We start from the raw sequence: 16,337 nt of genomic DNA, 5'->3' as shown, positions 1-16,337 counted from the left end.
ACAAGGACAGTGACTACAGCCCTTGATCCTCCACATGAATCTCTAATGCCACAACCCTAGAAAATATTTGGCCTCTATTTGAATAATGGTATCAATTTTACTTTACTGCTTAGGAATTCAATGGGTAACTAGGATTCACTATCTTTAAGCCATATGACATTTGCTAGTTTTCAATTTGCCACATCCTTTCTGAGTGCCTGATATTTTGCTTGGTGTTGAGGAGATAGAAATGTATGAAAGCTTTGCCTAAAGGAAGAGGTATGGAAAGTATGGAAATTGTACTTTTAGACATATTTCCCTTCTGATTTCTACATCTGTATTTCCAAGTACTGGATGAATAACTACTCCTAGTATTTTGCAATTGCATCAAACTAACGTAGTAAAGTATATACATCTGTTTGAAACCTCGGCTTCTTTATTTCAATTAATAATATTACAATCAGCTTGTCACCCAAGCTAGGAGTTCCCAGTTCTTCTGAGACACCAGCTCCTGTATGGCCCTATCCATTCACTTTTCAAGTCCTATCCAGATACATCTGGAATTTCTCTTGAATGTCTCCCCCAACTCTCCATGCCCACTGCAGTTCTCTAGGTTTCATCCTTAAGGCCCATCATCTCACACAAGTGATCTCTAAGATTTTAGCCTCTTTTTCATGCATCCTGTCCATCTCCCCACATTGCCAATAGATACTGCTAACACAAAAAATAGATCATGCTGCTCCATATTGCCTTCAAGCCAGTTGATAAACTGCCCACTACATGAAATTCCAAAAGAAAACTTTGTTGATTTGAAAGATCAGGCATTAGGGGCAGACAGACAGAGTAAGAAGTCACAGATCATCAGTCATCACTTCTCAAAATAAAAAGGATGGCATCCCCCATGAACATGAGAGAGCTATCAAAATTCATTAAATCTGTTAAGGAGAATGTGAAGTATAAGTTACTATCATTCTGCTGTGGTGTATGGATTGTCAGTTTATCAAAAAAAAAAAGAAAGAGAGAGACACACACACAAATAGAGAAATTAAAAGGAGAGAAGAAGGGCTTAGATGCTCCCTTTGAGAAATATTGAATAGGATCTTTCAGTGAGCCAGGGTTATGATAAGAAAAAAATAAAATCAGAGCTGACGTTGTCCAGCCATAGGAAGAAAGACAAATTCTATAGATGACATACTTTCATAATTCTGGAAATATTCTAGCCATATATGCCTCTCCCTATTCTTATGGATTCCCACTGAAAGAATAAAATACACATATATCACATCTTAGTTCAGCAGTTAAGTGAAAAGTAAGCTCACTTCCTCTGCCCAGTAGCAAGATCTATAAGGTAAGGAAGTTAAGTCTATTAAGAGTGAAAGTCCTTTGTATGTTTTAGAGAAAATTATCCCACAGAAATTTCAGTTATTATTTCTTATCAGTATTGAAACAACAATCCCTCCATTGATGTCTTAATGAATAATACACTTTTAGAAATCCACTGACATATTTGATACATTTGCTAAATGTTCATCTTTTAATTTTACATTCTATTTTTTTTAGTTTAGTAGATTGTCACATAAAACATTATGTTTGTTTCTTCAGAAAGAACACTGTATCCTTTTGTTTACTCCTGCTTGTTCACATTTCTAAAACTTCTAAGTACTAAGCTAAATTAATTGACTATTATGACAATTATGGAAATTAATACAAGGAAAGAATATATGGTGTCCTCTTTTCTCATGTTGTTATTCATCCTGCTAGGTTAGTTAGAACAAAAATAGAATACAGCAGTTGAATATAGTGGCTGTCCAAATGTGCAAGCTGACAAAAGACACACAGAAGTGATATTTTACTTGGCCTCTTTCTTCACAAGGTGACCTGCAACTGTTTGGAAGAAGAGAAGCAATTTATCCATTCTCATCACAGTCCCTTGATTTTGGCAAGGCCCTCTTGTCAGCAGAGGTCATTGTAAGAGTACAACAGCAAGTCTAAATATTGTAGAATGTTCACGTGAAAGACACTCTGAGCAGACCTTGCCATATCTCCCCACTACACACCCCTTCACACACAGAAACTACCTTAACCCTCCTACATGAATGTTCTCAAGTAATCTTTCTTCATAGGCTTCTTGGTTGTTGCATAGAAAATGAAATTAAAAGGGTATATCTAAAGACTTGAAAGCTAAACAAGTCTTTACACTAGTTTTTTCTCAAGAACAGACTAGTACATAGGAAAAACTCCCATTCTCATTACCTTCCAGGCTCTGAAAAATAACCCACTTAGAGACAGACTTTTTTTGTATACTGATGATTTTTTGAAATTCAAATATTCCAGGATGGACTATTCCAGTCCATCAGTTCACAAAGGCACCTTAGGAGAGAGCTTTCTCCTAGTGGAGAGAATACTCTGTGGGAATGGAATCAGAATCCAGCATAGACATTTCCTGGATGAGGAAGTGAAGGGCAGGGCAAAATAAGGGGAATACAACATGAATTAGAAGCACTCCAGAAAAAAGTTACTACACCATCACAATCATAATTTTGTCTCTGGCTCACCATGCTGTTTATAGCCAAGATGATTCTCATGTTCAAACCACCAGCCAAATAGTGTGATATATCTGTGCTTGGCAGGAGTTTTCTGAATCTGTGGTCTCTCCGGGAGCAACTGGGTTTTTCTTCTTTAAATCATTCAAAATTGCCTTAGTCATTCTAGTGTCAGTTTATATCTCAAGCTTTAAGCACAGAGAAAGATTTTTATTATTGAAAAATATACAGAAGCTCCAAGGATTCATGTTTTCATTGCAATAAGTTATAAACACAGTGGGCATATTCTTTTTTTTTTTCTTTTTTGTGGTACGCGGGCCTCTCACTGCTGTGGCCTCTCCCATTGCGGAACCCAGGCTCTGGATGCATGGGCTCAGCCGCTCCGCGGCATGTGGGATCCTCCAGGACTGGGCACAAACCCTTGTACCCTGCATCGGCAGGTGGACTCTCAACCACTGCGCCACCAGGGAAGCCCAGTGGGCATATTCTTACATCAAATGAAGATAGAATGTACTTAAAAATATTTTCTAGATGGGAAATGTGTCAATATTATTTTTTGTCATATTATAAACCTCTTTGGGAGTGCATTGTTTATAGTCTGTCTGGTAAAGATATCTTTTCTTTTTTGTCAAACAGAAAATGTTTTTATTTCCAAACAGAAATGCACTCTTTCGCTATGCTTATGGCATTACAAACAAATCAGTTGTATAAGATACAAAACAATTCTTTGTGTTTTATCTGATAAATTATTTTATGGTTTTGCAAGTTCTTAAATATTTTTAGTAATTGTCATAAATAGGCTGTTGTCAGACTATGTATTCTTTAATTTTTAGAGTAGTAAAGTTTAAATAAATGAAGTTTCTGTAGGTTTTAAAGCAATATAATAGTATAACAAGGGTCAAGAAGCAATAGAATGCACTTATTTTAATTATTAATTAGTCAGAAATATTAATATGATCTTTGATCCAGGGAACACAGGCTTACCACAGCCATCTCTCCCTAAGACGTTCCAAAAGAAAACTGTGTGTACAAAGAAGGGAAATGTAAACTTTTACAGTCACTGGGGCTTCAACCCCCAGCCCTTGTAGAGTTTAGTGAGCTGAACAGGATCCTGTGGAGAACTCCCTTATATAAGTGAGTTTCCTCCACTTTTACTTCCGACCCTCAGGTCCAAACTGAAATTTGAGACTTTACTTAAAGGCTGAAAACAGTAACAGCTTGCATAAGAGGCTAGAGCAGAATTGACCTAAGGTGTTCCACCTTGGCTTTTTTTGAGTGTAACAGCTGCCTACAAACATGTGTGAGAGGAGTCAAAATGCTAGACAGCAATTGATTCTCAAAGGGCTATTGATTGGACATGTTAAGATCATGTGATGTGCTTGTTTTTGAAAGGAAGATTTTAGGGCTCTATTCACTGAATCAAGATGCTCATGTGATTTTCAGGGAACTTAAATTTGAGATATAACCATATTTTAAAATCACTTGGGAACTTGGTAAGGCAGTATAAAATTAAAATAGTAATTAGAAAAACAGACAAATAAGTAAATAAATACATGTCAGACGTCCTGATTGAACCTGCAGTTGTAGAAGTTTCCATAAAGATTAAATGAAGATTTTCCCTGTAGTACTTTCCCATCAGACACCAGAACTTTCAGTCTTATTTTCATTGGGATATGGTGAAATGTGAGATAAAATTTATAGGTCCACATACACAAATGAATATCCCTAGATCTTATAGATCTTAAAACCCTAACTTAGTCAACTAACCTAGTCAAAGACCTTACCAGTGTTTCCAGGTGGAGAACTGGATGGAAGGTTTTGTCAATATTCCCACTTCTTAGGTTTTCTTAGAAAACATGGAAGAACCTTTCATTTGAGAGCAACATAATCAGAAATATGTACATACATATGTGTGTGTGTGCATAGAATAATCCATAATTAAATTTCAATTAATTAAGAACTGAAATGTCAAGAAGATTTGATCTTGACCTATGAACAGTAGCAGACTGAATTTATTATGTGCAGAATATTCACATTTATATACATGCAATCCTTTGTTATGCTACAATCATAAAACATTTTTAATGGCACTCAACCTGCCCATTTGAATGTAGTATTATATGTAGCATCAATTACCAGAAGCTAGTTAAGTCTACTACATGACACCAGTGTTTTATTGGATATACAGTATTGTCATGGAGCCTTACTGGTCATCTTTGCTAACCAGTAGGACTACAAAGAAAGATTTTCCAGAAATTCGAGTGTGGGCATAGCTCAAGCATGAAGTAACCAGACCCAGAAGGGTGTCTTTCAAAGTACTCACATTATAACCACCCAAGGAGTTTGATAAAAAGGGAGATTTCTTTTTTCTTTTTTTTTTTTTTTAGATGTTGGGGGTAGGAGTTTATTAATTAATTTATTTATTTTTGCTGTGTTGGGTCTTCATTTCTGTGTGAGGGCTTTCTCTAGTTGTGGCAAGCGGGGGCCACTCTTCATCGCGGTGCGCGGGCCTCTCACTGTCGCGGCCTCTCTTGTTGCGGAGCACAGGCTCCAGATGCGCAGGCTTAGTAGTTGTGGCTCACGGGCCTAGTTGCTCCGCGGCATGTGGGATCCTCCCAGACTAGGGCTCTAACCTTTGTCCCCTGCATTAGCAGGCAGATTCTCAACCACTGTGCCACCAAGGAAACCCCAAAAGGGAGATTTCTTATCCCTGTCCAAGATATATGAATCAGAATCTTTGTGGGGAGGATGTGGGAATATGCTTTATAATAGGCTTTCCTGCTGAGTCTTATGTAAACTAAAGTTTGAGAACCACTGCCCTATCTGGTTGCCATAATTTTTGAAAGTTACCTGTCATTTACTACTGGTATATAGAGAAATGGCTTTGCCATTTGTTTTCCTTCCCTCCTCCTTCCATCCATACTTTGTTCCTTGTTTCTCTTCTCCCCTCCCCTTGCCTCCCCCCATCCCCCTTCCTTCTTAAGGTATCCATGTTTGTGAAAATTGGTCAAACAGGTCCTAAGAACTAGAGATTAAAGACTATAGTTTAATAGGAGAGACAGGCAAGAAAACTGGCAAATAAAAAAGTGTGTTAATGCACTATAAGAGTGTACTCAGTCAGAACCTTGCTAAAGTAATCAATTTGCCTCAGTCTGACAAGAAAATGTGTCTAAGTCATGCACTAAGGGAAAAACAAAGCAAATCAGAGCAAACATCTCTTTGTTTAAACCACTGCCCATTTTAAAAACCTCCCCGTATCTAAAAATATATATCAGCTTATTTATATATGTATTATATGTAAAAGTTGATAAATTCTGGAAGACTGTAGATCACCTATTCACAGCCCTCATTTCTATTAACAGGGAACCACAATTGGTGAGTGAGGAAGATAGGTTGTGGCCCTTTATATATCTTTATATGACTGGCAGGAATGCATATCAGTACCAATTATCTGTAGGTAAGCTTGGTTAGATATGAAAAACCTTTAAAATGCACAAATAAAGGTGGCATTCACATAACTTAAGGTGTTCATGTTATACATTCACAAAAATTTATTTCACTTCATTTGAATGTCCAAAACAACCCCTCCGTAAATATCTATAAAATGGGGATTAAAATCATGGCACATTCATTTTATTTGTAGAAAATATTTATGTAAAGCAAAGACATACATAGCCTATTGAAATTGAAAATACACAAAACTCACAACAAACCTATTTTTGAATTCTTCCATATATCAGGAACTGACCAAACATTTAGTAAGGTATGAAACAGACAAATTTACAGTGTTTACCCTCTCATAGAATTTAAAGGTCTAGTGAAGAATGATGCTCAGACATTTGTTGCAATAAAGGGTTAGGTTTACAGATGCATAGAGAAAGGACTTTTTTTTTACATGCAATATAATTCCATTTTTATTTTTAAATATTATAAATATAGGAAAAATGCAAAATTATCAGAATTATCAAGACTAAAATGTGGTTTTACCTTTTTAGTTGCAACATTTAATTTACATTTTAAAATAAAACTACAGTTAATTACATTAACATAAGAATTGTTTTTTCTTCTAAAGTTTGCTGACATGAAATATTTCTTGGAGTATAAAATCCATTGATTATATATTATCAAATGAGAAGATGGAAACACAAATTATTAATTTTTAAAAAACTTTTAAATTCTTTCCCCATCTATCACTCCAAGCAGGAGATTTTCTTTAAACTATTTTTAATAACAATAATAACACTAACAGTTATTGAGCAAGACATTTTCTTGCAAGGCAATTTTTGTAAGTATTTTGAATATATTGTATCACACAATTGAATGTATTTGAATTGAATTCGAATATATTATTGTCACACAATCAAGTTGTCTTGTAAATTGTCATTTACTGTGATTAAGGGAGGGTAAGGGACTTAACAGGTGTTGTGAAGTTGGTTAGATATAGACTGGGAGACAAATATCACTCTGCTAATCCTCCTTTTCATTACAGCATCATTTGCTTTTGCAGTAGTGTGTGACTTTCTTACCAAAAGAACATTTATTCAGGGCTTCCCTGGTGGCGCAGTGGTTGAGAGTCTGCCTGCCGATCCTAGGGGACACGGGTTTGTGCCCCGGTCCGGGAAGATCCCACATGCCACGGAGAGGCTGGGCCCGTGAGCCATGGCCGGCTGAGCCTGCGAGTCCGGAGCCTGTGCTCCGCAATGGGAGAGGTCACAACAGTGAGAGGCCCGCATACAGAAAAACAAAAACAAAAACAAAAACAAAAAAAACATTTATTCATTCAGTACTTATTGACAGACTATTCAATGTTAGCTACTACAATAAGCCTGGGAAGTAAACATTAACAGAATAGTCACACATCCGTGATATCTTGAAAGTTATATTCTAGTGGAATAATTCTGACAATAAATTACAAGTATAATAAACAAATTTTGAAATATTTTATCTGTTAAGTGCTATAAAGAAAAGCAAATTACATTGTAAATTCCAGTGCTGGGGATATAATTTAAATGAGGTGGTCAATGTAGGCCATGTGGAAAAAGATATGTGATTCATGTGGACATTTATGGGAATAGCATTTGAGGTAGAGGGAACAGCCAATGCAAAGGTTCTGAGGTAAGAATATGCCTGATTTTTAGTGGAACAGCATATAGTATGGTCAGAGCATATTTAGTGAGAAGGAGAATATGATAAATGCAATAAGAGGTCAGATCCCGTAGCCTTGAGTCAAATTGGAAATCATTGAGAGGTTTTAATGAGAGAAGTGACTTGATCTGACTAATATTTAACAAAATCACTGAGCTGTACATAAAAGAATGGGCTACTGGCAAGGGTAGAAGCTGATGGAGAATTGTAAATCATCCAGGTGGCAGATGATAGTAGGTTGGCCCCTACCAGGGTGGTAATAGTGGAAGAGGTGAGAAGTAGTTATATCCTGCATATATTTGGAAGTTATAGTCAATAAAATGTCCTCATAGATTAGACGTGAAGTGTGAAAAGAACCAAGGAGTAAAGGTGACTCCAAGATTCTTGGCCTGAGCAACTGGAAGAATGGAGCTGCTATTAAAGTGGGAAAGACTGTTTGTGGAGTAGGTTTGTGTAGTGGGAGATGAGAATTTCATTTTTTCAGAGGTTACATTTGAAATGTTTATTAGATATCAGGTATCTAATAAACATATTATTTAATAGTTATTTTAAAATAATTATTACTGTAGTTACCTAATAACTATAATAATTAGATAATAACTATCTTTATAGTTATTATTTAAGCAGAGTTATTACATATACAGTTGTATATAGATTTTCAGAACTCCAAGCTGGAGATAGAAATTGGGAGTCATTATGTTACTGACATTTAAAAAAAAATTCTATTGGAATATAGTTGCTTTACAATGTTGTGTTAGTTTCTGCTGTACAACAAAATGAATCAGTTATACATATACATATATCCCCTCTTTTTTAGATTTCCTTCCCATTTAGGTCACCACAGAGCATTGAGTAGAGTTCCCTGTGCTCTATAGTAGGTTCTCATTAGTTATCTATTTTATACATAGTAGTGTATATATGTCAATTCTAATCTCCCAATTCATCCCACCCCCTCCCTTCCCCCCTTGGTATCCATAACTTTGTTCTCTTTAAATATAAGTTCATTTGTACCATTTTTCCAGATTCCACATATAAGCGATATTATACAATATTTGTTTTTCTATTTCTGACTTACTTCACTCTGTATGATGATCTCTAGGTCTATCCACATCTCTGCAAATGGCACTATTTCATTCCTTTTTATGGCTAATATTCCATTGTATATATGTACCACATCTTCATTGTCCATTCCTCTGTTGATGGACATTTAGGTTGCTTCCATGTCCTGGCTATTGTCAATAGTGCTGCAATGAACACTGCAGTGCATATATCTTTTTGAATTATGTTTTTCTCCAGGTATATGCCCAGGAGTGGGATTGCTGGGTCATATGGTAGTTCTATTTTTAGTTTTTTAAGGAACCTCCATACTGTTCTCCATAGTGGCTGTACCAATTTACATTCCCACCAACAGTGTAGGAGGGTTCCCTTTTCTCCACATCCTCTCCAGCATTTATTGTTTGCAGATTTTTTAATGATGGCCATTCTGACCAGTGTGAGATGATACCTCACTGTAGTTTTGATTTCTCTAATAATTAGTGATGTTGAGCATATTTTCATGCATTTGTTGGCCATCTGTATGTCTTCTTTGGAGAAATAACTATTTAGGGTTAGTTACTGAGATTTTTAAAACCATGAGATTAGACTAGATTAGCAAGGAAGTGAGTAAGAAGAAGAGAAGATGACTAAGACCTGACTCCAGGGCCACCCCAATTTTAAGTTGGAGAAGAAAGGAGAAACCAGAAAATGAGAATGAGGAGAAGCGGATAGTAGTATTGGAAGAAAACCAAGAGAGAGTGTTGTCTTGAAAGACTAGTGAATAATGTTTTAAATGTTGAAGGTAGGTTAAGTAAGATATGGATTAAAAATAAATATTGCGTTTAGCAATGTAGGAATTACTGGTAATTTTGACAAGAACAGCTGTATTTGAGTGGTGGGGCAAAAGCCTAACTGAAGTGGGCTTAGGAAAAATTGGAAAGAATGAGTGTAGACAAAAGCAAACACAAAAATGTAAAAAGTGGGCACTATAGATGCATAATAAATAATTCCTGACTTCCCAGGAAAAAAGTTATTTATTTCTTCTTTCCTAGAATGTATTTAAATGTCTTGATATCCTTCCTATTTTCTTTTTTTCCCCTAAATTGTTGTATCTACTTTAAAGGGTTCATACTAGAGATCATGGAATTTGTTACATTGCTTGCCACAAGCCAGTAGGACAAAAGTTAGTCTGTATTCTCCGTCCTCTGGTTCAAGGAGCTAAGAGGTTATCAATATTTGCTTGTCTTAATATTGAAAATGGAGTAGCTTGTTTCTTTTAATGTTTTGCTCTCCAAAGTAACTAAATAGTATATTTTGTATACTTCTCCCATTTTGGCTTTAGTTTTACTTTGGTCTCATTACTGAAAATGGGACTCATGCCCAGAAATTCTCCAAGCAAAGCCTGGCTTTTAAATATAATGTTTAATTTGTAACTACAGACTTTGTAGATATAAATAAAGTTGTCTTATGGGATTAGATGATTTTTTAAATACTACCTTGTTTCATTTGACCTGCTTTTTTATGCTTCTCATCTCATTTACTAGCGACTACAGGGGAACAGAATAAGTAAGACTTTTGATAATTCCTATTTATATTAAACAGAAGAGAGGATTGGATGATAGGTTTCGTGCATGAACCTTCTAAAGAGAAAAGCATGATAATTTGTTTTAAGTGACATATTTTATCTCTAATTCAATCTGGAATATCTACTTTACTAATTTTCTTTCCTGCCACTAATTTTTCCCATCAATCTTACATTTGGATGTTCATTTGCATTCTCTAAATTAGAGAATCATGTGGTGAATTTCCCTGTGTAGGCTCTCGTATATCAGGAGACCTGAGTCTGGGCCCTACTCTGTCTGTGACTTACATGTGGTATGGCCTTAAACATAAAATTGACGTTTTTATTTTTGCATCAACACAAAAGTATATATTTTCATATTTAGAGGGGCAAAATAGCATAGAGATTAAGAATGTGGACTTTGGGGACAGATACGTGGTTAGCACATAAAAAACACCCCAAAGAGGACAAAATATGTAGTAGCAATCCAAAAATATTACTTATATTAACAACAAACTAATGTTAGGGAAATAATAGACAGAGTCTTTACATGTTATTTTTAAAGATATGGGCAAATCAGCTGTTTCCATAGATCTAATTTGAGTTTTCTTTCTCTTTTTGTTTGATCACTTTGTTTCCATCATGCAAATAATACATGTTTTTCTGGCTTCCCAGCTTTCAGTAAAAATTAACATCATATGAGCTGAATGTAAAATAAAAGCTTCTTTCATTGTTACACAATTTGCTTTTTGTTTTCCTCTCACCATCCATAAATTGTGTGTGTTTATTGGAGGAAGGGGACAAATGATAAAATCTGTGACTTTTCATAGCATTATTAGTGTGTCCAGGACATAACCTAATGACTTTCAGAACAATTAGATACAAAATAAGGGGAGAGAGACTAGCATGTGTGAACTGTTCCTGATTCAATTAGATCCAGGTCATTGGGCTGGAGCCCGTTATGGACCAATTAGCTTCCTACAGTGAAAGATGATGTTTTCTAGTCATGGACTGTACCTTTTCCTCTGGTCAACTGTGTCCAGAAAGCCTGCTGTATGCCACAGAGGGGACTCCTAGAAGAACATCCATGTCTCAGCACAAATTAATCACGACCACTGGATACAGAAACAGCTTATCCATGCTGATGGTCAGGAGCACATATGGTTATGAGTGAAGGATACAAAGTTACAGAAAAGGCTACATATTATTCCAGGACTATTGTCTTTAATGCAGAGCAGGGGCTCATAAACATTTTGTACCATTAACCACTCTAGCAATCTGTTCTCAGATGAAAATTTAAATGCATAAAATAAACTATATAACATTATAAAGGAAATCTAATATATTGAAATAGTTATCAAAATATTTAAAAAGCAAAGATAAGTAGTTTTTTTCTAAACAATGCTTTATATAATATTATTTAACAATGGGTTTATTAATTACTATAATTTCAATGCAGTAATTAGCATAAATTATATTTCAATTTTTTTTTAATATTACTAATAACATGAAGTGATTTTTCTTGGTGCAAACTCACTGGTTCTGCCAAACATTACTGTGATTTGTCACATACCCTCTCAATTGATAGAAACACTAAAACTTACAACTAGAAAAAAGTGAAAACTTGTCTTCCAGAAGCCCAATAATGCACAATCAGAGATATCTATCTGAACTGCTTATAAACCTTCATGGCCAAATGTCACTGCTACATGTAGGAAAGCACTCCAGGATTTAAAATAAAATATTTAACTTTTAGTTGATTTCAAAATACAACTATTGCAGCAATGGGGGAACATATCAATAAAAAAATGACAGATTTTGAATCTATCTATCTATCTATATATATATATATACTATTGAATTATATTAATGATTTCTTCTAAAGTTTGGAAGAGATTTTCTAGAAATCAGTTGTGATAAAATCTTCCTTTAAATAAAAATTTTGGATTGCTATACAATAAGATGCATTTTTTCAAAAACAGAAATTCAAGAGTTGGTGTTAAGGGTTGGTGTTCACCCATTCATAGCATGACCATATGGAGATTTCCTTAGAAAATTTATTGGAAATATAAATTGTCATCAAATTTTTAAACTGAATAGGAGGAAAAAAAACAAGAAAACAAACATACTCCTAATACAAGAATATTAATTTTACTGGAATAACATATGTATGGTTAAATAATGTTTACATTTCCATTTCTACTAAAAATAATTTATTGTAATTTTCTCTGTCCCATGTAAGAGTCTTTAGAGGACTTTTCATGGGCAACAAATATAGCTTTAATCTATTAATTGTATGTAGAATTATGAATTATTTTGGGATTTAATTACTACCGTGGAACCAGAAGACATAGAAGAGGCAAAAATAAACACAATATGTTATTTGAGTTATGAATATTTGTCTCAGTCTTTTATTTAAATAGTTTATCAGCAATTCACTCAAATATCTTCACTTCTCAATTTTCTATCTAAATGTATTTAAGTGCTATTATTTTTTCTAATAATATGCCATGACAGGTACAAACGTTTATTGCAATGATTTTTTTTTGAAATATACACTGGGTTTGAGGACAGGAAAGCAAAAATTGATCAAGCCTCTCTGGACTTTTATTTCCTCATGTTTTCTAAGGGTCCTTTACTTTAAAGTAGTCCTTTCTGTAATGATACCAGATTAAAAGAGAATTCCTACATATAGTATGAAAAATAGCACACCAAAAGAATTCCATAACATACAATGTTTTAATCTTTTATATTCTTTTTTAGGCTGAACAGGACAATGGTCATCCTCTTCCTGCTTTTGCCAGTCTGCATATTGAAATACTGGATGAAAACAATCAGAGCCCATATTTCACAATGCCCAGTTATCAAGGCTATATTCTGGAATCTGCCCCAGTGGGAGCAACTATTTCTGACAGTATGAATTTGACCACCCCTCTAAGAATTGTAGTTTTGGACAAGGATATAGAAGATGTAAGTTAAATATAATTTTTGCTCTTATTTTGCTAACACATCTCTTGTTATATTCATGCCAGTGGGAGATATTACAAAGACATGGTTGCATGAGCTATAGAATAGAAAAAAAAGTCAGTATAAATGAGAGTCTTAGGGTTGTAATTTAATTCCATATCAAGGTTATTATAAAAAAAAGTAAATTTGAATTCAGCAACTGTTCTTTTTCAGTTTACAGATATTCAGTATAAGGGAGAAAATTAATGTTTCTCTTGCAGTTTGCTAAAGTACGAGGGCAGTCTTTTTAATTAACATTGGCTTTAAACTATGTAATACTAATAGGAAAAAATAATGACGTTACACAATAAGTATAAAAAATCATGAAGGTAGCTCTGAAGTGTGATTTGGGGGACTTTTCTGACATTATGTTATTAAAGAAAACACATTTTGCGGCAGCTGACCCGCTCACACTTTTGCCAATGGCTGTGTTGATGCTAACACTCTTCCACTCCATACATCATTGTCCTCTGTTTTTCTGGTACTGACACTCACTAAAGGAGTGGGAAATTGTCCAGATTGGGCAGATCAGAATATTTTACCTCCTTAGCTAGAGTGATTGCTACAAAGAGTGGACAGAAAATTTTTACCAGTCCAGTCAAAGTCCTCCCAGGAATTGAACGGAAAACAAAATTGGAGCTGGAAGACTTTGGCATCATGTATCAAAGAAGTGGAAATGAATCTGAAGCCATTGTAACCAAGTTTGCTGACATCATAGAGAAAGCCCAATGTCTTTGGGAGATAATGAAGCCTGACAGAGACATACAGAGAGGAGTCCTACTGAGTCCCAATTTTTTAGGCTGTAATATCCCCAGATCTATATGAATCCTTAAAAATTTTCCTTTTTGTCTCTGACCTACCACGGTATTTCCCCAAATATCTTTTTTTGTTTTAACATACATTAAGTCTGATTTCTGTCACTTACAACTTACAAAGTCCTGACCCAGAAATGTCTTCCCTTTCAATAGCATCTGATAAAACTTTGTGGTCATGGAAATATTCTGTAGCTATTCTGTCCAACACGGTAGCCACTAACCCTGTGTGACTATGGAGCACTTGAAATGTAACTAGATTGAAAACATAATTTTAACATTTTGTTTAATTTGAATTATTTTAAATGTGAATAGTCACATGTCGCTAATTAGACAGCACAGCTCTAGAACATCCCCCAAAATCTCATTACATGGAATTTTGTCATCAGTTTAGTAAATTACAAGAGCACTTCCAGATTCTTTTCTTTTCTTTCTGGAAAATTTTGTAACCCTTAGCAGAGGCGGTGATAACTCTTGCATGCACTCCACTTCTTCTCACCAGGTGTTTTATTTTACTCTTTATATTTTTCTCTGCTTTCTTTTTTTTCCCTCATCCTACCTTTTTTGCCCTTCTTAGTCTCTCCCATTTTCTTTCATCATGTGTTTTAACAATAGCTAACTCACACTGATTTCTTAATACCTGACAGATAATATAGTAAATGCTTTATCTTGCATTAATTCCCTTAAATTTCACAGCAAAGATAATAGATGCAATTTTGCATATTGCAGAAAGAGAAATTTAAATGCAATTTAAGTGCCTTAAATTTGAAGCAATTTTAAATGCCTTACTCTGATCACAGAATTAGTAAATGGTGGAGTTAGACCTTGAGCCAAGGTCTAATGGAAATAAAGTCATTGATTTTAATCACTAGTCTAGATAGCCCCTTTCTATTTTATACAGTCTGACTGTAGTCTGACTATGATAACAGCTGTTAATGCTATAGACTTTCTTCCTAGAATAGTGCGTATACATACACAATTTCACATCCCACCTCACAGAGTGTTTAGGGATTTCCTGAAGTTTAATGTGTTTCATGAGTCACAGGTCATTTAGCGAATACTCACTAGAAAACTCACAGAACCACCTTAAGAAGTTTTATCCTGGCTAAGCTAATATATTTTGTAGGCCCAGTTATGTCCCACAAATTTTGGTGTGGATTTTATTTCATGTTTTTAATTTAAATGCATAATCATATTTTAAGCAGTGACTAGTCAGTTTGGAAATTTCTAATAGTTTAAGTCACACCTTCATGAACACAGTGGTTGGCACAAGCTAAATCCTAAAAAAAAATGTAGTTTTAGTTTTTCCATATGGCAAAATTTATGTATTTGTACTTTCTTGGTACATTTATATTGTTTAGTGGTTGCATACTAAGCCCTATGTTTGCTTGCATACATTCTTACTTTTCTGGATTGTCATTCACTTTAAAATTACAAATGTTAAAATTGCATTCTAAGGGACTTTGTAAAGGATAGTGGAACTTCAAGGTATTACTGAGTTAGGGTGGAGAGAGCTCCTGCATCTGAAACCTTTGGAAAACACTACTTAGAATTCTGCTCTTGAAGATTTACAATTCAGTTAGCCTATTAAATGCTCTGAATGTTTCCAAGGGATGGGACAGCACATTATGGTTCTTAAGAGTTTGTGCCTTGGAGTTAGATAGACCTGGGCTTGACTGTTGGTTCTACCCTGTGATAGCAGTATAACACTGTGAGCCTTATATTTACCAGTTGCAGCCTTTTGTTCAAATGCCAGTGACCCAAAAAGATATATGGTAGCAGTCACTGCCACCTTGGCCTGCTCCTTCACTTGGGGCTGGTGCGGATGGGAGGGGAGAGAAAATTTCCCTTAGATAAAGCCATGTGCATGGAGAGTGGCATAATTACTATGTTTTACAGAAATGTCAAGTGATTAAACAATGTCTATCCGGCCATTTGTTTATTATTTAGGCCCATCCTCTTTCTAAAATCATCTGCAGTGAGTGATTGTCATTAGGTCCCTAGAAACTGAACAAGTATATCTAATCCTTAGTGACAAATTTTTCTAAAATATCATATACAACTTCGATATATCTATACTTTAAATAAGTCCATAGAATGTTAAACATCATTTAATCCAACTCCCTATACTATGTGAAATGTTATATTAAAATCCATTCTTCAGGAATTGATGTTACACTTCATTGTGCCACTCAAGCTTGAAACCTAGGAGTCATCCTTGATTTTTTTGTTTACTCAAGACAATTAAGAAATCTT

At 34.9% G+C, this 16,337-nt stretch overlaps 1 protein-coding gene across 17 annotated transcripts in view; it reads left to right on the top strand.

Moving 5' to 3' along the window:
* PCDH15 (protocadherin related 15) overlaps positions 1–16,337 on the top strand; it is a 729,696-nt gene that overhangs the window by 398,865 nt on the left and 314,494 nt on the right. For all 17 annotated transcript variants that reach the window (XM_060118371.1, XM_060118174.1, XM_060118091.1 and 14 more), the window contains one exon: positions 13,027–13,233. In XM_060118371.1, coding sequence (XP_059974354.1) covers positions 13,027–13,233 — 207 coding nt within the window. The remainder of the gene's footprint in view (positions 1–13,026; positions 13,234–16,337) is intronic.

The sequence above is a fragment of the Mesoplodon densirostris genome, chromosome 1, assembly GCF_025265405.1.
Source record: "Mesoplodon densirostris isolate mMesDen1 chromosome 1, mMesDen1 primary haplotype, whole genome shotgun sequence".
In the NCBI taxonomy this organism is placed as follows: Eukaryota; Metazoa; Chordata; class Mammalia; order Artiodactyla; family Ziphiidae; genus Mesoplodon; species Mesoplodon densirostris.
The sequence above is the reverse complement of the archived record's forward strand: the minus strand, read 5'-3'. Positions and strand labels throughout refer to the sequence as shown.